Source organism: Halyomorpha halys, unplaced genomic scaffold, assembly GCF_000696795.3.
Source record: "Halyomorpha halys isolate HHAL.00 unplaced genomic scaffold, Hhal_1.1 Scaffold2.1, whole genome shotgun sequence".
Classification (NCBI taxonomy): domain Eukaryota; kingdom Metazoa; phylum Arthropoda; class Insecta; order Hemiptera; family Pentatomidae; genus Halyomorpha; species Halyomorpha halys.
In genome coordinates this window covers 413,818-438,004 of record NW_027111560.1, presented here as the reverse complement: position 1 = coordinate 438,004, position 24,187 = coordinate 413,818, and the positions used below count along the sequence as shown (strand labels likewise).

Here is a 24,187-nt window from a genome sequence, read left to right as displayed (position 1 = left end):
AAAAATAAATAAATAAAATAACATAATGATAAAATAATATATACAATATTTACACAATCGACATGAGGATCCCTGAGCCCACTCTAACCCCCCACGTGTGAGGGGTAGAGCAGAGCTCAAGAGATCCCTCTCACCGCATCACTGGTAATGAGCCAGTGGAGGCTGAGCAAGTGATTATGCACATAGGGAACAGCAGTTTGCTGAGCTTTTGCTGAATCTTTTTAGCTACATATCGTGTATTTCAAAAATATTTTATATCGTTTTAGGCTGCTTGCGAGAAAACCGTTGCAGAAGAAAAACAAGAAACCTATTCAGTATTGGATCTATTCAAAACACCACGCCTCAGGAAAATCACTATATTATTGATTATTATTTGGTATGTTTATTGTTATGTTTTTATAAGTTTTTTATACTAATTATTCCTGTATTAATTTACTGCCTATTACCAATTCCTCATGGGGCTTTTTCTCTTGCAGGATGGCAGTGTCTTTGGTGTTCGATGGGCACGTGAGGTCGGTCCGTACGCTTGGCCTCGATGTCTTTCTAACCTTCACCATCACCTCAGCCACAGAACTCCCCGCAGACACACTCCTCACCCTGACCCTGGACAGATGGGGCAGAAGATGGTTGGCCTGTTTGTCGATGCTCTTGGCAGGAGTCTTCAGCTGGGCTACCATTGTTCTACCTTTGGGTAATGCTCCTTGATCATCATTTCTAATGTTAAAAGAACCATTATTTCTTCTTGAAGTTTATTAATATAATTTATATTTTATTGTTTAAAAACACACTTGTATTATATATTTTTTCTTCTGCAGGTGCATACTCAGCAGCAATGGCCATATTGGGACGATGCGCGGTCAATATTTCCTACAACATCGGATTGCAATACGCTGCTGAAGTGTTACCAACTGTAGTGAGGGCGCAGGGTGTGGCTTTGATACACATCATGGGATACACTGCTAACTTCGTATCCCCATTCGTCATATATCTGGTCAGTAATTTGCATGATACGTTAAATCTAGCACTTAGGTATTGTTAGATTAACGAAATCTTCTTCTCTTTAGGAAACAGTCGACAGGAATCTTCCTTTCTTGGTGTTGGGTTGCATCGGAGTCATCGGTGGCCTCCTGTCACTCTTCCTTCCGGAAACCATGGACAGAGAACTACCACAGACTCTAAGGGATGGAGAAGAGTTCGGAAAGAATGACAGCCTCTTCGACTTTCCTTGTGTCAGGTAATTTGAAAATTTCATAATATGCGCTTTCTCTAAAGTATACGATGATACAGTAATATTGATTATTTTTTTATAACAACTTATGTCTTAATTAAATGATAGAAGAACGATTAAATAGATTTTCATCGAAACGAAACCAACATTCCGATTAAGAACAAAACAATGGACGGTTGTGATTCGATTCTCACAAAGATCTTACGCAATAGGATGGTCCGGGAAGCAAAGAATAGATCATTATGCCGTACACACATGCATCATTAGCATACGTTATTATAATCAGTTTTATTGGCTTTGAAGAGGCTACCATCTCTTCAAGGTTACAACCTTCATTGTCTCGGAGGAATCATGGAAACACGATCATTAGGTTATGAGGATTAGTTATTTGGATCCTTTAGCCAAATACATTATATGAATTTAAAAACATTACCAAAGCTTAAGATTCGTACGACAATTTCCATAATGCCAGCAACTGTAACAGGAAAGACGATCGTGTAAATAATGACATTAGCTTATTCAAGTTTAAAGGAGCCTCTACGCTTTTGGAACTCAACACTCTACACATACAATGGAAAATTCGAGCATGTGCAAGCGTATAGACGGGTTATTATGATTGGCTGGAACAAATTGACATGAATTTGCGGATGACACGTCGGCTGTCGGTTTTTGAGCTCAACTTCCACACGTTAGTTTTTAGTTTGGATTGTTTTAGAACCGTCACAATTTTACTCCCGTGTTTTAATTAATTAAAGAATTTAATTTGTTCCTTTTTATAATTAAGATGTAGCAAATCAAATGAAATAGTCGAAAAATCCAAAATCTTTCTTTGTTGACCAAACATTTGTCTTGGATTTGTGACAAATGCCAACGTGAAATCCGACATAAAAGTGCAGTTTTTCGTACTTCAGGGTTCCGACCCTCGTTAACTGAGAAATAAAAGTATATCCACACATAAAACCGTATTTTATCGCTATCTATCTATAAAGAAAAAAAGTATTTTATTCATATATATTAATCATTCTGATTCAATTTTTTAACGGCTTTGCGCGACAAATATATTCATTTATAATTTTTCAAGAATATATAATAAATTAATATATTACCACATATGTATTTTAGGGATTTCGTGGGTCATAATTCATTAATATTTTTTATTTAGTTGCAAAAAAATTATTAAAAAAAAAAATTGAAATGAACCATCATCCATTTTACAAAGCAGTTGAGTTAACCGTTATCCAGTTTACAAAAACCTAAGGATCAATGTAGCATGTTTGGAAATTTATTATAATACACACTAAATATCAATAACATTATAGTAACCACTAATGAATATTTTAGTTTTGCAATTACTAATTAACGAATATTTTTCGATATTGAGTTTCTAGCTTTTAAAAACATTGAGTCATTCGCAAATGCTCGGTCAAGGCAGTAGTCAGAGAACAACTAAACAACGAGGTATGAAACGACTGATCGGAACTTGTGATAGCAAAGAGCTGACTGTCCCAACGGGAGCTATCCTCTGACTAAGCAAGGCTGTCCTCAAGCCCGACCTCGCCTATATCTTTCTCGCACATCTCTAACCTCAAACAGAAGAAGAATAGCTCTCATCCCTTTATAGTCGACAGTTTTTGTTTCCTCATGTCTTCACCTTTGCACCTGGGCTATTGTTTTACCCAAAGAATTTCAGTTTAAGGAAGAAAATGTAAAATAAAATATTACGTGTGTTAACTTGTCACAAAGCTTCTTCATATAGGAAAAAAAGTTAATATAGGCAAGCCGCGAAGCTAGAATCTCTTTTATCCAAATCTTCAAACGAGCTACAAGTTCAATTTAAATATTAAGATTTCTTTAAAAACTTTTGAAATTTTCGAATAATGGCGATCATGATATTATCTAAAGTTTAATTGAGTAACTTCTATAAACATTCTTAAGCATAAGGAGATCATATAATGTTAATTCGTTTTATATTCAATTTGAACGACCTATACATAATCAAACTCCATAACATGCAGCGTTCTCTTCTACGCAGCGAACCACTCTACAAACTTCACAGTGCATATTGGGCAGTTGCTGTGGGTTCCATATATTGTGAAAGTTAACTGGAACAACCTAAGCCTCCCATTCACTCACAAAACATAATATAAATGTCTTCAGTCCCTGCACTTAGTTTGTCAACTATAGTTCACCATTTTCAATTCTTTCTAAAACACATATGAATCGCATTCATTTTGCTTCGTATTGATCAAAGATATATATAGGGTGTTTTTTTAAGCCCGATAGAACTTGAAATTGTAAAAAATAACACAAAAAATTAAATTGTAATCAAAATTTTTTTTTTATTCGAAAGATCAATACGTGACATTAACATTTGAAAATGATTTCGGGCATATGGGCACCGCGGCTGTTCTTGACGAAGCGCATTCTGTAAAATTGTGTTCAGCGATGAGGCGCATTTTTGGCTTAACGGATTTGTTAATAAGCAAAATTGCCGCATATGGTCGTGCGATTTGACACCTCTCGATTATTTCCTGTGGGGCTACGTGAAGTCACTGGTTTATGCTGATAAACCAGCAACAATTGACGCCTTGGAGGCCAGCATTGTTCGTGTTATTCGTGACATACGGCCAGCAGTGCTCGAAAAAGTGGCCCAAAATTGGACGTCCAGAATGCGCTTCGTCAAGAACAGCCGCGGTGCCCATATGCCCGAAATCATTTTCAAATGTTAATGTCACGTATTGATCTTTCGAATAAAAAAAAAATTTTGATTACAATTTAATTTTTTGTGTTATTTTTTACAATTTCAAGTTCTATCGGGCTTAAAAAAACACCCTATACTTTTTAGAGTCAAAAACTGTATTTAAAAAAGTCTTATTTTAATAGATTTCCACTTTTGCGAAACTTTATGTGTATATTAGGCAAAGAATAACAAAAAGGAGGAAGAATCTCAAGAGAAAAATTAGAGTGTATGTGTTGAAAATGTTGTATATTTTATGAAAACATTAGAAGGTTATAAAACCTATGTTAAGTAACTTTTGGCTATGAAAAGGTTTTTTTATGGCAATAATTCCTGTCTTAACTAATTTTCCCTAGACTCTCGCCTGTAATTAATTAAATCGTTTAAATATCGTAACCATTATCCTCTTGTCTATTTGATTGTATACATCACTTTTTACTTTCCAAAATCATAACGGTAGATGACAAAACAATCTCGCCAAAACTCTTTTTTACTGTTAGTTTTACTTAAGACATTTTGGAATTATATTTGTACGGGATTTTGACAGCAACAGTTGTATAGTACAATGTATTCCTGTTCCAAATACATTTTTTCGATCGATATGCTTCTTCATTCGCGGAGCACTTTTAAACCATCCCTTACACCATCAACAAAATAGCACAACGGCGCAACATTTTTGTCGAGCATGAGTGTCTTTAGGAAAGTATTGTGATCAGGCGACAAAAATATTATCGAAATTTTACTGAATTTAGAGTCTTCTTAATTATTTAAGTAATCAAGAGTAAAAATAATAAATGAGGCTTTTTTTCGTGTAGGGTGTAGTTCAGAATTTCTTCTTATTATAACCTTTCTCCTTCACTACTTAACTGAAAGACAGCTGCTTCAATAAGATAAAATTGACGACGTAGCTATTAGATTTGAAGAAAACGTATTAGAAAAATAACTAAGCTACCATTCATATTAAATATTAAAAATAGAAAAGAAGATTGAGACGCGTTACTCCTTCAAACTTTAAATAGAGCTAATAAAATGTTCTTTGTTTACTAAATACTAATAGAATACCCTTCTACTTTTGCAGGAAGACGGAGGACAACGTCGAGAACGGAGAAACATTCAGACGTAGCGTATCCCTGAGAGCTTCCATCAGAGGAGAAACCCTGCGATCCAGCATGATCAACAGGAGGTCCGTAAGGTCGACTAAATGACAGGGGGCCCGATCCGTAGTGAAGAGATCTACGCGTCGCCCCCGGCTCCATTCCTATTAGAGCCCAGATATGTCTGTGATTTGCGTTTTTGTGATTTTTATTATTTAATCTTAAAGCGATTTTGATTTTCGACTGAGGCGGCAGGCCGAGTCTACAGGTACCAGTAGGACCCACCTGCTCTGAACTGACTTTGTATCATAGTCGTCAACTTTATTTATGTTATTTAATTAGATATTTAAAAGAGGCAAGTTGTCCGCCATTGGCCATTCAGTTGGCATTCGATGTTTCGGATACGTGGGATCTTCGAATAGTTGAATCTTTGCCAATCTATGTCCTCGTTAGATGTATTGTATTGATAATGATTATTCATATCGATTGCTAGTGATTATCCATATCGATTGTAATATAGTAGTAGAACTATTGTAGAAATAGTACGTGTTTATTACAGCGCTAGCAATAGTGGCTTTAAATGTATTTATCTACTGTAGTTGACTAATTTAAAAAATCTATGTCTATATATTAGATTGGAAATCGAAGATATGTGAATAAGTGAGGACACCGGCATCATATATGATGCCACTATATGTATATAAGATATATGAATGTGTTTTTATAATAAAATAAATAATATATTTAATATATACAATAAAATTATATGTTCAAATAATTGTGTTTCTTTTTTTTATTTTTACCTGTTTAGAACAAAGATTGTCTACTCACAAAAAAAAATCTGCCAAATTAGTGCATTACATATAATTTAATGTTCATGATTTATCGTAGGAAAACAAAATTTATGGAACTAGCCGTTTTGAAATAATGGTATATCCTGAAAATTACTTTTTCTCATAAGGAAGCGAAAGTAAGGGATGGAATTTCATAAAAATTTATAATAGAGGTACAAGAGACCAGAGATAATAATTCAGTTAATTAACTAACTCCAATTTTGTATTACAAAAATGAAAACTATAGCCAGTTAGTAGACAAACTATAGCCAGTTAGTAGACAAACTATAGCCAGTTAGTAGACAAACTACAGCCAGTTAGTAGACAAACTATAGCCAGTTAGCCAGTTAGTAGACAAACTATAGCCAGTTAGTAGACAAACTACAGCCAGTTAGTAGACAAACTATAGCCAGTTAGTAACTGGCTATAGAGTTACTAGACAAAATTGATGAGTCTGCTTACTATAGCTTGAGGGAATAAAAACTGACGGCAGTTCCAAGCCATTAAAAAAAAAAAAAAAAAATTCATTCGGAGCTCTATATCTTTAAAACACAAGAAAACCTAATAGGAGATAATTTAAGGTCGAGTAAATTTGCTAAAATATGAGTCCTAAAAGAGTTGTTACGTTGAATAATCCCCGAAATACCGTTTTTTAAAAGACACATTTCATAACGAAAAATCAGTAGTAGGGAAAGATATATCTTATGAGACAGAGTACAGATGTTTGTAATAACTCAAATTGAAGCTAGTTTAATGTACTATAAACTAGTTTATGGCGATTATCTTCTTAGGAGAAGTAGTTTTTATGATATTTGGTGAAATAATTAGATTTTTAGCTGTTCGGACAAAATTTAATATACAAACTACTCCTACAAAGATAAAACGTTATAAACAACTTTATACTACATTAAACTAGTTTTAATATGAGAGCTGAAAAACGTCTGTACGTCTTATGGTTCCTCAGATATGGCTTTTCATAAACCAAAAGTTTTATGTACGAACAACTAGAAATCAGCATCTTATAAATTTATGTTGGCAAATATTATGAAAACTACTACCACTAGGAAGATAAACATTATAAACTACTTTATAGCTCATTAAACTAGCTTTAATTTGAGTGCTAATAGACATCTATACGTCAAATAGTTTTTGAGATATAGATTTCTCAAAATAGTTGGCCGACTCATCAATTTCGACTAGTAATTATTAAGTAATCGATTAGTTTTTATTAAAGTAATCGATACTTGGGATGAAATAACTGTCTTTTTTCTCTTTTTGGGCTTTTAGACTATGAACCGAAGCTGTTATAAGCATCAACCAGGTAGCAACTCCCATAATTCCTGAAAATTTTATCAAAATCACATAGACGATTCGGATCGATTTTGACGCACTGTAATTGAAAAATTGGTGTATCGAATAGATGAGAATATTTCAATGTATCGAATTGTAATATAAAATGACTTAATGAAGTACATTACAGCTGTATTGGGTCCTATTATCACAGCTTAATTATATATGCATACATAACTCTAAATAAAATTCCGAAAAAGTGGAGGATAGAGCCCTTAACAAAATTTTCCAAGGATGTCTAAAAGTAAAAATTGGAAGATAGTTGACCATATGAAGTAAATTGTAGGAAGGTAGTTCGGGGGTCAATAAAAGTAAAAAAAAAACTTTCATAAAAAAATTATTTGAGGTTAATGACTTCCAGTTTAATGAAATTTTTATTAAAATATGGTACAACGTTTCGGGACCACTGTCCCATATTCATGTAGTTTAAACCTCATAATTTCATATAGAAGAAAATCTGGGTGGTGGTAAAAAAAGGTATAAAATAACTTTTAACTATAATAAATAGGTTTTTGACTATAGTTAAATAACTATATTAAGTTATTTTAATATATAGAAATCATGTCACAATTTGTGCATCTTCACTACTGCTTAGCACAGCCATTACTCTTTACCATTACCATTAATCTAGATAAAAAAAACTATTTAATGTTAACCAACGTTATGTTAACCAACCCTCCCCCTGAGGAGTGCTGACTTAGCACTTATAAATCATCAGGCCTCAGGCCTGACGAAGCACTGCAAAATGGAGCCAAAAGTTAGTTACCATTTAATAGTTTTTTTTCTTCTATTTTATACCTTTTTTTACCGCCACCCAGATTTTCTTCCTACGATCTAAAAAAAAGTCAAATCACAGCTCATCTACGTAGAGCTAGTTTAAACATTATTGGAACGATTATTTGTTTATATTATTTCGCATTAGCTTGGAACACACCCACTTTAGGAACCGCTGGTCTAAAGTTTATAAACCGAAATGACGAAAGGCATACTTGTAGAAAAAATAAGTGGTTGTGTAGGCCAAAACTTACGGACAACCGATATTCAGTGAACCCTGGATGCAGTATAAGTATAACACGAAGAAAAATATTCTCAAAATGACCAACCTGCTTGCTGCTGAGTATTAAGGCAGTCCTACAGAATTTTAATCCATATTTTTTATTTTAAAAAAAAGTCAGAATAAAAGCGGCGTACCCACCAGCTCCCCCCCCCCTAGAAGTAAAAAAAATTTTCAAGCAAATATTAATTGCAATAACTAATAAATAAATACAATAATTATAAATAACTTTGTTTTTATTCCCTTTCCCATGGTGAAATATCACAACCTCATTGACTATGGCTTCCCGCTTAAAAAAGTATTTATTTTCAATCACTGTTCCAATACTTTTTACACATTTTTTTAATTGTTATTTTTGATAATATTACAATGGTATTGTTAACATTTGATTACTTTTATTTTTATATATATTAAAATATGGTTTACGACCTTGTGATTCATGCATTTCATGTATCAATAACTCCAATCAATATTTTAGCCAAAATAATCAGGAAAATGTTTTTTTTGGATGTGTGTGTTCCAAGGATTTTTACACTAGCTATATATGGCTAGCATTCAAATATGAATAACATTAATTTTGACAGAACTGACCATTTTGTGATAAAAAGTAAAGAAGACGAAAAGAAACGATGTAGTACCTTGCCAATTAAAAAAAAAACAAAAACAAATATAATGTAAATTAATGTTAAGAATGTTTTATGTCATTCAAAAAAATATTATATACTTTTATAATGATTGTAAATGTAAGTAACAAATATCAACGGGTTTTTATTTTAATTATAGTTTGATTTATAAATTGTAAAATAGCGATAGGCAATACATCAGAGATAGACAATTGTTATTTTATTTGTTTACATTTATTTGAATCTCAATAGATACGAAAGTGGTAAAAATAAAATTAAAATTAAGGTTTAATTAAAAATACACCTACCTAATGATCTGTTTTTAGAAATAATGAACTTGAAACACAGAAAGTATGATTACTGTACCTTTACATCAGCCATTTTTTCACTTCACAGCATTAACAATTATATCCACTGCTACCAGCAATAAGGAAACTGCTAGCTAGATTCACATGTTCAATAAAAAACACCATAATAGTCTTGAAAATAAAAGTTTTTATTATATTTTAAAATAATTAGAACTAATACAATGATGAATAAAATGTTTTGATTAATTTTTGGGAACATTAAGCAAACATTAATTCGTATAATTATAATATCGATATGAACTGATAATCGAATCATAATGATTTATATGAGCGCTACTCGCGGCTACATTAAGCAGCCTTTACCGCCTTTTGTTCGGGTGAACTTGATGTGAGAATTACTAAACCCACGTTGCCTGGTGTCGAAGTAAATCTTGTCCAGAATAGATTTATGTTGGAATGAGCTCAGGTACGTGAAAAGGATACACAAACTTCTTTCAGGTCACTGATATTGTTGTAAATCATTGACAACCATTGTTGTTCCTTCTGTGGCATCCATATTTAAAGTGTTACGGTTTTTTTTAATATATTTTAAATGGTTATTGAAATTGCCAGTTGCTTTTCGTTTATTAGTTGAGTTATAAGTTCAAGGAAACAATCTGTTCTAGTCTCTTTTATGTATAGTTCTTAATTACTTTAGTTCTAGTGTTTTTTTATGTTTTATGCTGTCATACTTAAATAAAGGTCAATAAGAATATCCAATGTCGAATTTGGGTACAAGTTTAGCTAGTCAGCAAATTATGTTCATACTGATATTCTAAAATTAGATTTTTGTAGTGAAATATACATGTAAGTGTTAAGAGTCAACTAGCAAAAAAATACTTAAGTTAGAAGATAGAGGTATAAAATTCTTATCTTAAACTAAGGGTACTGCAGACAACTATTAGAGAAATATATTCTAATTTTTGTTGTATCCTGAAAATTAGAGTAATCTGTCTCTTATTACTTCTCTAGTATTAGATGTCAGTTTCTCTATTTTATGATATGAATGAATAGTATATAAAGTTTCCATAGATGGCACTGATAGCTCAAATTTGAAATATGAATTCTGATTAGGTCTCTTCTTCAATTTTCTCATCTAAACTAAATAACCCATCTCACTCCTAACCCTTCAAATTTATATTTACTATGTTGTTAAGATAATCTGTCAAAGTTATATTAAAAACAAACGTTATCATTGTTTTTATCACTAGCCAATATTTTGTTAAAAGCTAAATCATTAGCTATCCCGAAAGTTTAAACTGCTTTGTAATCTACGCTATCATCCATTATCTCCTATCATTTGAGTTGTATTTCATTTTAAATTTTTTTAATTTTGTTTCTTGGTACATTATCACTGTAATATCAGGTTTTACTTGAAAAATCGGGTGCTGTGGAGCGAACATTTGAAGCATTGAGGGTTAGATATTTATGTAAAATACTTTTGAACTCAAGACAGAGTAAATATTTAACCTTTTAGCATCAAATGATACTTTTATTTAATGCAAACATAAAATCAGTTTGAAATAACTATGTTGTAAGACTCATATACCGTCAGGTTAGAGTTAAAAAGTGATTAGTAGTGTTGAAAAAAAAATTGATTGTTAGTAGAAACTATAAATAAACATTACATTAGGTTTCATTTAATTCATTGGTAATAAAGCAAATCTGGTTTAGCTCCTGTAGAAAATATTCAGGTCTGTGTCCATTGATTGATTGATCCTTGTGGGCCATTATCAAAGCTAAAGTATTAGTAAAAAGTGCAACAGATAAAGGATTCAATTAATACTGATAACGTACATTATGATGCAAATAAATTGAAAGAATAAAAGTGACACAAACATATTCGTAATAAATGAATCTCCTTAATATACAGGAAAATAATGTGTAATGGTAGATAGATAGTAGTGATAGTAGATAGTGATAACGATAGTAGATATCAGTAACATTGTTAAATGTTACTAAGACTATTGTGTATAAATTAGAGGTAAATATTATAGATAAAGGTTACAAGTACTAACCAACTGTGTTTGTTGGTGTTGATTAAACACTATTCCTGACATTCTTATTGATTCTAATTTTTATCACCCTCAACTTCATTTCACCTTTGAAATTGAATCTAACTATACCCTTTCCGTTCTTTGTCTTCTTATCATCAAGAATACAATCCCTATATCCATTAATTGATACAGCAAACCTATCTCATCCATTAGAATCATAAATTATTTTTCCCAATGCCCTTACCACCAGATAATGTGACCATCGTAGTGTAATATAACCCAATCACCAATTCAATGACAGTAATATGCCCCTTTTACCCAAGATTTTAAAATTTAATTGCTTTCCAGGTTACTTAATTATAAATGTGATAACTTTTTTTTTTAAACTCGTCCCTTATAGACACTTCTTGATCCACATCCATAATCACTTAAAAAAATAAAATCTGGTATTTTTTAATACTAGTATCAAAGTTCTCATGAAAACTGGAAATATGAATCTACAATTCGGTTTGACAGTGAGGCCATAGATACCTTTGAGAAAAAAGTTGATTAAGTTTAAACACTGTGTTCTCGGAGTGATAGTGGGACATGTGATTTGGGATGGGGAGAAGAAAGATGAAAAAGGAAATGGAAGAAACCTTGTAGCATTTGATTATGCTGAATATAAAAGCTAAGAGGTTATAATGGGTAAGACAGTGCTTGATAGGGCATAGTGAGATGAGGCGTAGGTCGTTGCAACCTGGGAACTGGAGTGGTGCCAGTTCAAATCCGGCGTTGAGGGGTCAACATTTATTTCTGTGGTTGTTCCACGAAATGAAAACTTGACCCCAACACCATTGTGCTAGAATAGGCTGGTACCATGTAGCTAACCTCCCTCACCCCTCCATATGCAAAAAATGAATAGGATGGGAGTTATTAAGAAAAAAAAGATTGCTTGATTAATCTACTGATGGACTGCACCTTTTATCGTTCCCTCCTATCCTCACTCCAGTAGAAAGATTCTTTAATAATTGAACTTCAATCAAATGTTATATGGAATAACATGATATTTACTTGCTCTATCTCTAAATCATATTCTGCTGTTGTAATTTGTTTTTATTGATGCATACAATTCATGTAGTTAAGGAATTTATTTATTTAAAAGTGTATTAAGAACAGAACTAAAATTCATCCATGGATAATAAAAAATATATTAGAATTTTATTATTAGAATTCTGTCTGTTAGATATTAGAATTCTGTCATTAGAAAGGACAAAATTTAATACAGATAGATTTTTCTTAATCCAAAATACGAGGCTACCCACCCATATAACATGGTAGTCTAAACAGGCTCATACTGGCGATTTATTTTTTGAATAGTTACATTTTTTTATGGGGAATTCAACTTTGAATCCCATTTCATTAATATAATTACAAAAAAACTTTCTTATGAAAAAAAAAAGTATTTTCCTATGAATGTAATCGTAGAGGATGATTCCCTCACTTTGGACTCTTCCCCCTCTTACGATATGATGTGGTATAATGATAGAATATGATAAAACTATTAAAATAGTTTCCCTATAACAGAATATTTCCCACAATGAAAATACTATATATAGGAAAAAGATTCTACTATGGACATATTGATTTTGCTGGACTATATAAATAACACCAAGAGATCTACTTCTATTAAATTTTAATTCTTCAAGAAAACAAACTTTTACATTTTTCATGATCAACTTCTTTATAGTTTATATTGGTTAACTTTGGGAGATCGATAAATTTAACTAAATATTTTTATAGCAGCAATAATCAAAATTTTATTTAGTACACTAACTGTTGAAAATTTTGACTAATTTAATTTTTAAAATTATGAACAATTACAATTTTTTATTTTTGTTTTGAACTAGGGGCTGATGAGGTGGCAGACCTGAAATTCTGATTTCAAGTAACATTCAAAACATTTACGATTTTCTTGCTATAAACATCGTTTCTGAACCTCCAATGCCTTGACAATTTTTGTAACCAACTATAACAATATAACGGATTAGCAAAAAATCGAATTTAGTGTATAAATTTTGAAGGGGTTTGACTGGTGGTTTAATTTTGTACAGATTGTTTATTTCATAAAATCCCAAATTGCATTGTTATAAGAACAAAAGAGAGGAAAAAAATTATAAAAGTACTCTAGTGTTGAAGGTAAGTGAATTTTTATGCCAGAGAGAAGAGTTGTGTTAAACCTAATTATTTTCTTCTGGAAGATTTTGGTTTACTGTTTTTTTTTTGTTTTTTTTATTGTTCAGACATGTAATAAGTAATGGCACTAGTAATAAAGTTTTGTAAATTATGATTTTAACAATCTACTAGCCCACTGTATTCAACCAAATTCCTGATTTCTAATTGGAATTAATTACTTATGAGAATAATACACAAGGGTCATCCCAAATGGTGGGTCCTTTATCTGTAATGTAATGCATTGTTGTGAGTTGTAACCTACACCATTATTATTATATCATTATATTATATTTAATGGATTAAAGTTCTGCTTGCTCAAAGTGTATAAACAAATCCACAATCGATCATTTTAAGTTGTAGTTGAGCATAAATCACTGTATGGTATCAAGTTACAACAGACACCAATGGTTGACCATTTTTGAGTGACAGTTTAAAATACCACTAATTATGAAGTATATTGCAATAGTTGTGGAATTCGATGACATTTCTTACTGTTATTTAAATAATTAATTAAATGGATTCTTGGCAATTCAATATTATTCTTTTTATTAATAGCAACTTTATTTTTTATATTTGGTTTAGTATATCCCATTTTTCGATTGTTTTTGCATGCATTGCTTTTACTTTCTTGTCAAAAGCAATATCCTGAAACATTTCAAAGCATATTTCAATCAAACCCTAAATACTTCTATTCTTCTACTAAGGAAACGTATCCCTCAGTTTTACTTAACTAGCAAGTAATGTTGGTTCAGCTAATTGAATTCAGTATTACCTTTAGTCACAATTAATCATTTCTTTCTTAATTTTAAAATTTTGACTTTTATCCTTATTCATTGTTTTCTACATTTCAGATCACGAAGACACTGGAGGATGGAGAGGAAGTCGTCAAGGGGGTGCCAGAGGCCGTGGAGGATCTAGAGACTACAGTCAAAATTCTAATCGCATGGGTGGAGGTAGCTATACAAAGAACAAGAGTGCAGACAGTTGGAGTGATGGGGAAGACCAAAGTTCATCTGAACCCAAATGGGGAAACAGAAGTGATGAATGGAACAATGATGGAGGTTCTAGAGGTAGAGGTTTCAGTAGGCAAAATAGATCAGAAGAAAGTGGTAGTTACCAAAGACAAGATAGGACTTTTGGTTCTGGAGATAAGAGGGGAGGTGGCCGGGGGCGTGGGTTCTCTTTTAAAGATAATAGAAATGATGATGGGGATGATAATGATGCCTGGGAAGAAAATAAAAATGAGAGAAGTTTCTCATCTAGAGATAATAATGATCGAGGGTGGGAACCTGATATTAGTAAATTGAATTTAAGAGATCAAGGTAGTGGAAAAGATAGAGGGTACAATAGGCAAAACAGGAGAGAAGAGAGTGGTTACCAGAGGCAAGAACGATCGAATTTTGGTGGTGGGGATGGTTGGGAAGAAAACGATTCAGGAAAAGGTAATAAATGGGATGGTAACGATGGAGGTGATAGGCGCTCGAGTCGTGGTGGAGGAGGGTTCAGAGGTGGCAGGGGTGGTTACAGAGATTCGAGAAATGATTATGGAGATGATGAAGACGATGAAGGTAACAATAGCAGAGGTAGAGGAAACAGGTATGGTAGGAACGATGATGGGGGGGACCATACAGATGGGCGAAGGGGCCGTGGAGGAAGAGGAGGTGGTCGTGGTTTCAACAGTCGTGGAGATGATGACAGTAACTTCAGAGGAAGTAAAGAAGAAGGAGAAGATGAAAAGCCAAGAGAGCGGTACATTCCACCCGAGCCTGCCAATGATGAAGAAACTGTATTCAGCAGCTCAATATCTAGTGGCAACAACTTCAGTAAATATGACAACATTCCAGTCAAGGTAGGTTGCTTTGTGAAATTGATAACTAAAACTAAATTTTTTTGTTGTAAGTGTACATGTTGTAACTTGGCATAGCACCAAAGAAGGGGAAAGAATTAAGCTGTTAGTCTCCTTAAATCTTCATCATTATCAAAAATGCACTCCAATCCTTCATTTTGTCGTCCTTCCTACAGAACCTACTGACTCTCAAGTCAAGCCGAACTTCGTCTGTAATTAATTTCATTATTCAACTAAATATTATCAAAATATATCCATATGTTGATTTTTTGAGAGCAATGGGTTCTCCTTACTATGTAACATATTTGGTCATCCTAACTGTAACTTGTAAACTTCATAACATAATTGACTACACGATCATGCTTAAGTGGTTGGTATATCCGAGTCAACTATACCGTACCAAAAGTGTTATTTCCTTAATGGCGGTGAAACAATTTTGGTTATGATAACCAAAAAAGAATGATGCCAAAAACATATTAAAATTATGTTCCTCTTCTACACCAATGGCTGGTAAAAGGTTATTTTTACGTATAATTTTTTTTTTTCTTATTCCAGGTTTCTGGAGAAAATGTTCCAAAGCCTATTCAGTCCTTTGAAGATTGTAAGTTCTCATCATTACTCCTCGATAATATCAAGAAGTCTGGTTATTCTAAACCTACACCCGTTCAAAAATATGCTATCTCTGCTATTTCTAATGGAAGAGATGTAATGGGCTGTGCTCAAACAGGTTCGGGGAAAACGGTTAGTAATTTAGCTTATAAAAATATTCTAGCAAAAAGGTTATAAGTTAATTTTTATTTTCATTTTATTAGGCTGCATTTTTATTGCCAATTATCCACATGCTCCTAAAGGATAAAATGGACCTAGTTGCCGGACAAGGAGCTGAACCCCAGGTCATCATATGTTCTCCCACCAGAGAACTAGCCTTACAAATATTTAACGAAGCTAGAAAATTTGCGTACGGTTCAATGATCAAAATTGCTATTGCTTATGGTGGCACTGTTTCATATCATCAAGCCTCTCAAATAAGCGTAAGTATATTTATCACTTTAACTCAGGTAACATATAATATTATATTTAATATTGCTACCATGGTTTGGCAAGGTTATAGAACTGACATTTTTGGCCAAAATTACATCATTGGTGCTTTTCTTGTTTGTTGCTTTGTATAATGCTCGGAAAAAACTTACTGTATCTGAGATCTGTTAGGAATTTGCTAAGCTTCTGAAGTAGCCAAATTCTAACTAAAAGAAATTTGTTTAGTTGTGTATTTTTCACAAGGTTTTAATCTAGCACTGGTGATCTATATGACGCTGAATGAAAACTTCTTCAGTTACAGTTTTTATCAGTTTCCTAACTTTTAAAAAGGTTATTTATATTGTAGATATATTTTGTATATCCATTAGAATAATATAAATTTAAAACTTATCGGTATAAATAAGATATAGACTGTAGTGCCATCAAAGCAATAAAAAATGGCATTTGGTTTAAACAAAGGGACAATAAACTTAGAATTATTGAACCACGTGTAGTTTCTCATTAGAAACTGAAATGCAATTAGCTGATGAGCTGATTGCATTTCTGGCATTTTTAGCTATATGAATGGTTATTATTAATGTTATTTTGTTATTGCACCAACTTTGTAAGTTAAATTACAACTAAGGAATGTGGACAAAAATGATAAAAGAATTTTATTATAAAAATTTTGCATTTCAAATTTTCAAACTAGGTTTTCTTAAAGTTAAGGTTAAGCTTATTAGGCCCATGTCCGCTTCTCCGAATTCTATTACTGTAAATAGATTGAACCTATTTCTATCTTCCAGCTGTAAATAAATCTCTTGAAACACTGGAAGTTCTCCTTATTGTTTCTGTCACTAAGCCTTAGAATGCTCTAAGGAAGTAATGGAGAATCCCTAATGCTATAGCTCTTAAAATTATATCTTTCTCCACTTCTCTAACTGTTCCGATAGATAATTTGAGGGTTCATTCTTTGATTTCAATATTAGTATCGGGTTTTAATCACTTTAAGTTTATTATTTTGTTGATAAAAATGTCTTTTCACTAACAATTTCCTATTCAAGATTGTATTCTTATTTTAGAAAGGATGTCATATACTGGTCGCTACCCCAGGAAGACTCAACGACTTTGTAGGTCGTAGTCTGGTGAAGTTTTCGTCATGTAGGTTTTTTGTATTGGACGAAGCTGATAGGATGCTTGATATGGGATTTTTACCAGCTATTGAACAAATGCTGGATCATGAAACAATGACACCTAAGGTATGTTTAAGAATTATATTATCAATTCTTTTAATTACTTTAATATGTCTGAAATTAATATTGATCTAATTTTAGGGCCAACGGCAAACGCTAATGTTCTCTGCAACATTTCCTGATGATATTCAACGATTAGCTTCAAATTATTTGCACGAATACTTATTCCTTGCTGTAGGGATTGTTGGTGGCGCTTGTTCAGACGTCGAACAAAATTTTTATTTAGTTTCTAGATTTGAGAAGAAGGATAAACTTATCGAAATACTATCTGAAGCAAAAGGTAATGTCAATGACATTATATGAATCTCTATTAGTGATAAATTATTACTATTCAGTATCAATTCTTAATATAATAGTATATGCATCTCTTTTAGTGATTAATTGTCAGTATTAATTCTTAATATAGTAATATGCTATATATTTACGGTTAAAACTGTAATGTATGGTTATCTAATAGTGATAGTGATAAAGTTTCAGTATTAATTCTTAATATAGTTTGTAGAAAGCTGACCAGCTCGCTAGAAGCTGGGCATAGCATCCTTAAATAGTGCCAGAACCATTCATACGCATCTCTAAAAGGCATCAGCCTAAAGATGTCCTTGATTGGACGTGGAAGATAGCAGACAAGGAGTGGAGGAAATGTATATGGCTGAGACTTGCCAACTAAACCCTCTGATTCTATAACTAAGTGGCTGCTTTACTTAATCAGAAAAGAACTCTGATTACTAATAGGAAAAAGCGAATGAAATAAAAAATAGTGATGAAACCTGCCACTTATGTGGACAGGGCTTGCAAACTGGTCTCCATTTTAGCAGATTGTGACCGGAATGTGTCACTGATATTGACTTCTTGGTTCTGATAGAATATGCCTCTATAGATTGGTTATCCCTTTTGAATATTATTTGAAAATCAAAAAAGGTTTGATATTGAGGAATGATAATCATAAAAAGATTCATTCCATTGGTCTGCCTTGGGGTTAGCAAAAAGGATCAATAGGCCCACTTGTTGGACACGTCATTGTTCCCCTCCCCCCCCCCCTTCATTACCAGTAATATAGTATATAGTGTATGTGTAGTCAAACTACACATGTAGCCATTAAAACATACGTTGGGTTATAAATGCTTTATATGTTTAATCTATCTTAGATTGTTGGTGGTTCCGGTAGAATCAAAGTTGTGAAACTTCTGTTAGTTCATCCTGGTACAAAACCTATTGTGTTTTTCTTAAAACTAATTATTTTTTTCAATAGCTTTAATATAATAATATCTTGACTTTACAGTATTAGACCTGCGTATCTAGGAGTGGGAAAATATAAAGGAAATAGATGAGTCCAATTTGCAAAATTATTTAAGAGGGTCTAAGTAGTCCCCAATAATTGTCCAATCATGTTTTAGGTGGTCTGAGTAGTCCCTATTAAGTGTTCAATCCTATTTTATAGGGTCTGAGTAGCCCCCAGTAAGTGTCCAATCATATTTTAGAGGGTTTGAGTAGTCCTCAATAATTGTTCAATCCTATTTTAAAGGGTCTGTGTAGTCCCCAATAAGTGATCAATCCTATTTCCTAGTGGTTCCATAGCCAGAACCAAAAGTTTTCTTGTTATATTCAGGAAGTTCCTCAGTACCACCACCATGGCATTTAACATGTTAAAACAAATTATGTACAAATAGTGTTCATTATAGAACAGTTAAATGGTTATTTTATAAGAAGAAATCACTTTTAACTACTACCATCCATAGGTTCTTCAATATGTAAAATTGTGATTAATTTATATGAAGAATAAAGAATATCTGAAATGTATACAATTGGTTTGTAAAACTATTAGAATTAATTATATAATTGAGATTTTGTGGATCATGTAGTAGGGAAAAAAACCTTGCAAAATAGCAGAAATTTGTGAATCCAGCTTTATTTAATAGTTGTTCTGAAGGTTCGTTTGCTAACTATTGTTTTACATTTCAATCAGGATGTCACCAATAAATTTATTTACAAAAAAAAAAAATTGAAATCTTAAGTAATATATTATTGTTCTAAATAATTGAAATATCTTAATTTATCTTTGTTAATTGTGTAAATTAAATATTAATGATTTCTGACAGAAAAAGAATTAACTCTTGTATTTGTGGAGAAGCAGCGTACCGCTGATTTCATCGCAGCATTTTTATCCGAAAATAATTTTCCTACAACTTCGATACATGGTGCAAGGTTGCAAAGCCAGCGTGAGCAAGCACTTTCCGATTTCAAATTTGGTCGAATGCCAACATTGGTGGCAACTGCTGTGGCTGCAAGAGGTTTAGGTCAGTAAGCTACTGCTTTTTATATATATTTGGAAATTTTTTCTTTAAAGCTAATTTCTCAAGTCTACGTTCTATTATTTTGTAGACATAAAAAACGTTGCACACGTTGTGAATTTCGACATGCCCTCTACGCTAGAAGAATATGTGCACCGAATTGGTAGAACAGGTAGGGTCGGTAACAGAGGAAAAGCTACTGCATTTTATGATCCCGATTCTGATGCGCATTTAGTTAAGGGGCTCACTAGGATTCTACAACAAGTGAGTATCTTACTTCATTCGAGTAATTTGTTACAATTCTCTTGAAGTCCAGAAAATTTACATGAATTTTTGTGATCCTATACCATAGTGAAATTAAAATAATTTATATTTTAAAATAATGCTCTTGTTAAAAATAGATTTTTAATGTATTTGGTTTCTGTATAACTATTGTTATATAAAAAAAAAATCATATAAATCAGAGAAATAAAGTTATGCCTCCGGCTATTTCACCTTGTCATTTTTTATATTAAAAAAAAATGTTTTATTTAAATTATAACTCATTTGTGTTTCATGTTTCGTTTTTTTCTCAGAGTGACCAAGTGGTTCCACCATTTTTCGAAGGTGCTCAAGACTCTTCTCCAAGTTTCCACAGTGGTGGTGGTCGCAGGTCACAGAATTTCGGTGGGCAGGATGTTAGACAAGGAGAAGTAAGTAGAAAATTATTTCATCCATATTGGAAGAAGATAGTTGACCATATGCAGTAGATTGTAGGAAGATAGTCCAGGTGGCGGTCAATAAAAATATCAAAATAGTTAAATAAAACTATTTATTGTTAACCAAAGAACAGCGAAAGACTGGCACTGCTTAGTCAGTGAGCAGTATCAGTCGTTCCCTGTTTCAATCTGACGGCCCTGCAAAGTGGGGCGAAAGGTTGGTAGTTTTCTTTTATTATTTTGATACTTTAATTGACTGCTACCCGGATTATCTTCCTACTATCTAAATTATTTTATGTATATATGATTAGTTCCTGGTGGACTTACCCCTTTATTGGAACTCAGATATCAATTCTCATGTACCACGATTTATTACTGAAAAAGAATGGTGAAAAGAATTATTCACTTTATACAAGTTCTTTGAAGTAAATTTTATATCTTAAAAGATTTGATTAATTCAGATGATTCAATAAGTTGAGTGAAAGCATTGTTAAAATGTAAATGTATCAGGATTTTGTCCATACATGTGATGTATAGAAATATTTGAATAATTTTTTTTTTTTCGTAAATTAGAATATTTCCAACTTGACTAGTACACCTGCCATTCACTATTTCTCACTCATTTTTATATAAAATCTATTTAAGTAATTAAAAATTTCTTGAATGTAATTTTGTTAAAACTCAAAGACAGAATTTATTTCACCAATTCAATCGACAAACAAAAGGTAGAGAGAGGTTAACCTTTATAGGTTCTTATAACCTCCTCTCCCTTGTAATTAGAATCTATCTGATTGTACTGTAAGGTACAACTAAGATATTTTTGTTCCTAAAGATAACATTTTATCTGAAACCTAGAGGATTTATTTTGTTAATTGAATTCGTGAAATAATTTTTACCTTTAAATTTCTTTCATTGTTATTTAATTCAATATTAATAAATAATATCAAATAGTTGCTTTAAATGAGTTTAATATGCAATGTTCATATTTCGACATTTGAAAATCTGACAAGAACAGGACAGAACCTTTTGACTTGCCACACTGTGGGAAGGAGTCTTCAGTTTGTGTAAAAAAAATGGGTGTTCCATTTTTTTTATAAAGGAATAATATGGTAAATTGAGCTTGCAATATTTCAACCTCGATTACCAAATTATGTTATTTAAATGTGACTCTCAGTACTCTGGAATATTTGATAATCCAACAACTGACTTAGACATTGAATTCTATTGTGAAACTCAATATCATTTATATTATATTTGAATTTAATTAATTTATTAATTATTATTTACAGGACAAATTTAATTCATCACCGACTGTCGTCCATGAGGAATCCGAAGAAGCATGGTGAAATGTAATGTTTATTTTTAATTATGTCGATGACGGAGAGCTTCAAAGAGCGACTAAGGATATCCATTCCTGTTCATTTTTATTAATCAAAGACTGAGGCTTCCTGTCTATATTTTTTTAAAAATTATTAGATAACATACTAGTTATAAGAAACTTTTTACTATGATAGCAGGGATAATATGTCATTTATTTTTTTAATTGTTAGATTTTGTGTTCATCACAATAAATGGTAGTTTTCAGTTTTATGTTCCTATATATCCAATGGTAGATTTTATTTACGCTATATCATATAATATACTTTGTGAAATGTACTCTGTGATATTTCAATAAGTGATACATTGAATTATTGTTGAGTTTTAAGACGAGGAACATGGTAAAATTAACATTAAATGTTTCTACTTGTTCTAAAACTATCTTTGTATATAATTATCGTTTGTTTTCTTTTTTAAAGAATTAATAGTTTTGTTATTTTGAACTTGAGAGGTTTAGATGATTTTTCTCTATGTTAAAATTGTTCTTGTATTAAATAAAAACACAAAGAAAATGAATGTATTTATATTCAATTCAACCTATCCTATCGTTTCTGTAATAATAGAATTCTACTAATTTTAAAAATTCAGTTATAGTTTCTTCTAGACCAGTGGTTATCAACCATTTTTTCATCATGGTACACTTTTAATAATTTGATGTTATATATGTAAGATAAATTAAAAGAATTTTAGTCAAACCTCTGTATAATTATAAAATACCACCTCATTATTTTTAGTGATTAAATAAAATTCCGGGCTGAGCATTTTATCAGCGGACAAAGAAATATATAAATATTTTTCTTTTCGGTAGTGGTCATTGCCTGCTGGTGGTGGCACGTTTCAAGAATCTAGCATTACACTAAAGTGATCCAGCTCAGTGGTCGAGAATTTACCAGCATAGGCCATCTCGTCCAAACTGAAGAACTCAAATACATCACCTTCAGTGTTATAGAATAAATTAATGAAACATATCAAACTGTTAATACTATCTCATAAAGGCTACAACATATACGTTTGAGTGCAGTAACAATTCAATGTGTAGTAAGTAGTACAATAGCCACGAAGAAAAAAAGGCAGTTATCTCATCCCAATTATTGGTTACTTTAATGAAAACTATGTATAATTAATAGTCAAAATTAATGAGTCTGCCAAGTATAGGTAAGGGGAATAAAAAAGGACGACTGTTTCAAAACCTTAAAAAACATTATTTTTCATTCGGAGCTCAATATCTTTAAACTACCAACAAAACTAGAAAATCTAAGAGAACATTATTTAAAGTAGAGTAAATTTGCTGGTGTATTAGACCTAAAAGAGCTATTTACATCCAATAGTTCTCAAGATATAGCTTTTTAAAAAGCATAATTTCTTAAAAATCTATTAAAAGATTAGTAGTTAGTTAATTTATTTTGAGAAATCTATATCTCAGGAACTGTGTGACGTAGAGATGTCTATTAACACTCAAATTAAAGCTAGTTTAATGGACTATAAAGAAGTTTCTGACCTTTACCTTCGTAGGAATAGTAGTTTTCATATTTGCTAAAATAAATTGATTTATAGTTGTTCGGACAATAAATTTGATTTATGAAAAACTTCATTTCAGAAACCATTGGACGTACTAATGTCTACCGGTGCTCAAAATTAAAGCTAGTTAAATTTACTACAAAATAGTTAATTATGTTTATCTTTGTAGGAGTAGTAGTTTTTATGATATTTGACAAAATAAACTCAAAAATGTTAATTTCGGAATTTGTTTTTTTATATAGAGTAATAAATAATAATTCATTAGGTGATTTTATTATAACAATAATTTTGTTAACACATAATGTTTCTTAATAACAAATTTTTAATATATTTATTTATATCACATAACTTATCCATAAAAAAAATATAGAGATCAATAAGTACAAACAATTTTTATCTATCAATAATATTCGTAAATTGATGAATGAGTTGTGAAAGTAAATAATATATGTTTTATAATAATGTTTTTAACATCAATGAAACAATCAATTATTGCAAAAATTAATTTTGATTTGTTTTGGTGTTCTATCTTATCTATAAATACAAGATATATTCTTTTTTTTTTGTTCAGTTTGCTTCTTGGAACAAGTATATCTTCAATTCCATTTATAACAAAAAAAACCGTGCCCGTGTAGGCCTCGACATATTTCCGTGACAACGTATACTCTATGCTAATATTACATAAATATAAATTAAAATCAATCCAATGTTAT

At 31.7% G+C, this 24,187-nt stretch overlaps 2 protein-coding genes across 2 annotated transcripts in view; both read left to right on the top strand.

Moving 5' to 3' along the window:
- Window positions 1-5,826, top strand: part of LOC106682689 (carcinine transporter) — a gene marked incomplete in the record, with an annotated part of 54,391 nt that extends 48,565 nt beyond the window's left edge. The window contains 5 exon segments of the mRNA XM_067049597.1: window positions 267-376; window positions 477-691; window positions 816-991; window positions 1,065-1,234; window positions 5,044-5,826. Coding sequence (XP_066905698.1) covers window positions 267-376; window positions 477-691; window positions 816-991; window positions 1,065-1,234; window positions 5,044-5,170 — 798 coding nt within the window.
- A 3,724-nt stretch (window positions 5,827-9,550) lies between these two features.
- On the top strand, window positions 9,551-22,169 carry LOC106682479 (ATP-dependent RNA helicase vasa). Its single transcript, XM_014423399.2, has 10 exons — window positions 9,551-9,693; window positions 14,329-15,326; window positions 15,879-16,064; window positions 16,136-16,354; window positions 17,423-17,599; window positions 17,675-17,873; window positions 19,690-19,887; window positions 19,973-20,145; window positions 20,457-20,573; window positions 21,869-22,169. Exons 1-10 carry the CDS (start codon window positions 9,684-9,686, stop codon window positions 21,923-21,925), a joined length of 2,334 nt encoding a protein of 777 aa, XP_014278885.1. The 5' UTR covers window positions 9,551-9,683; the 3' UTR covers window positions 21,926-22,169.
- The last annotated feature ends 2,018 nt before the right edge of the window (window positions 22,170-24,187 follow it).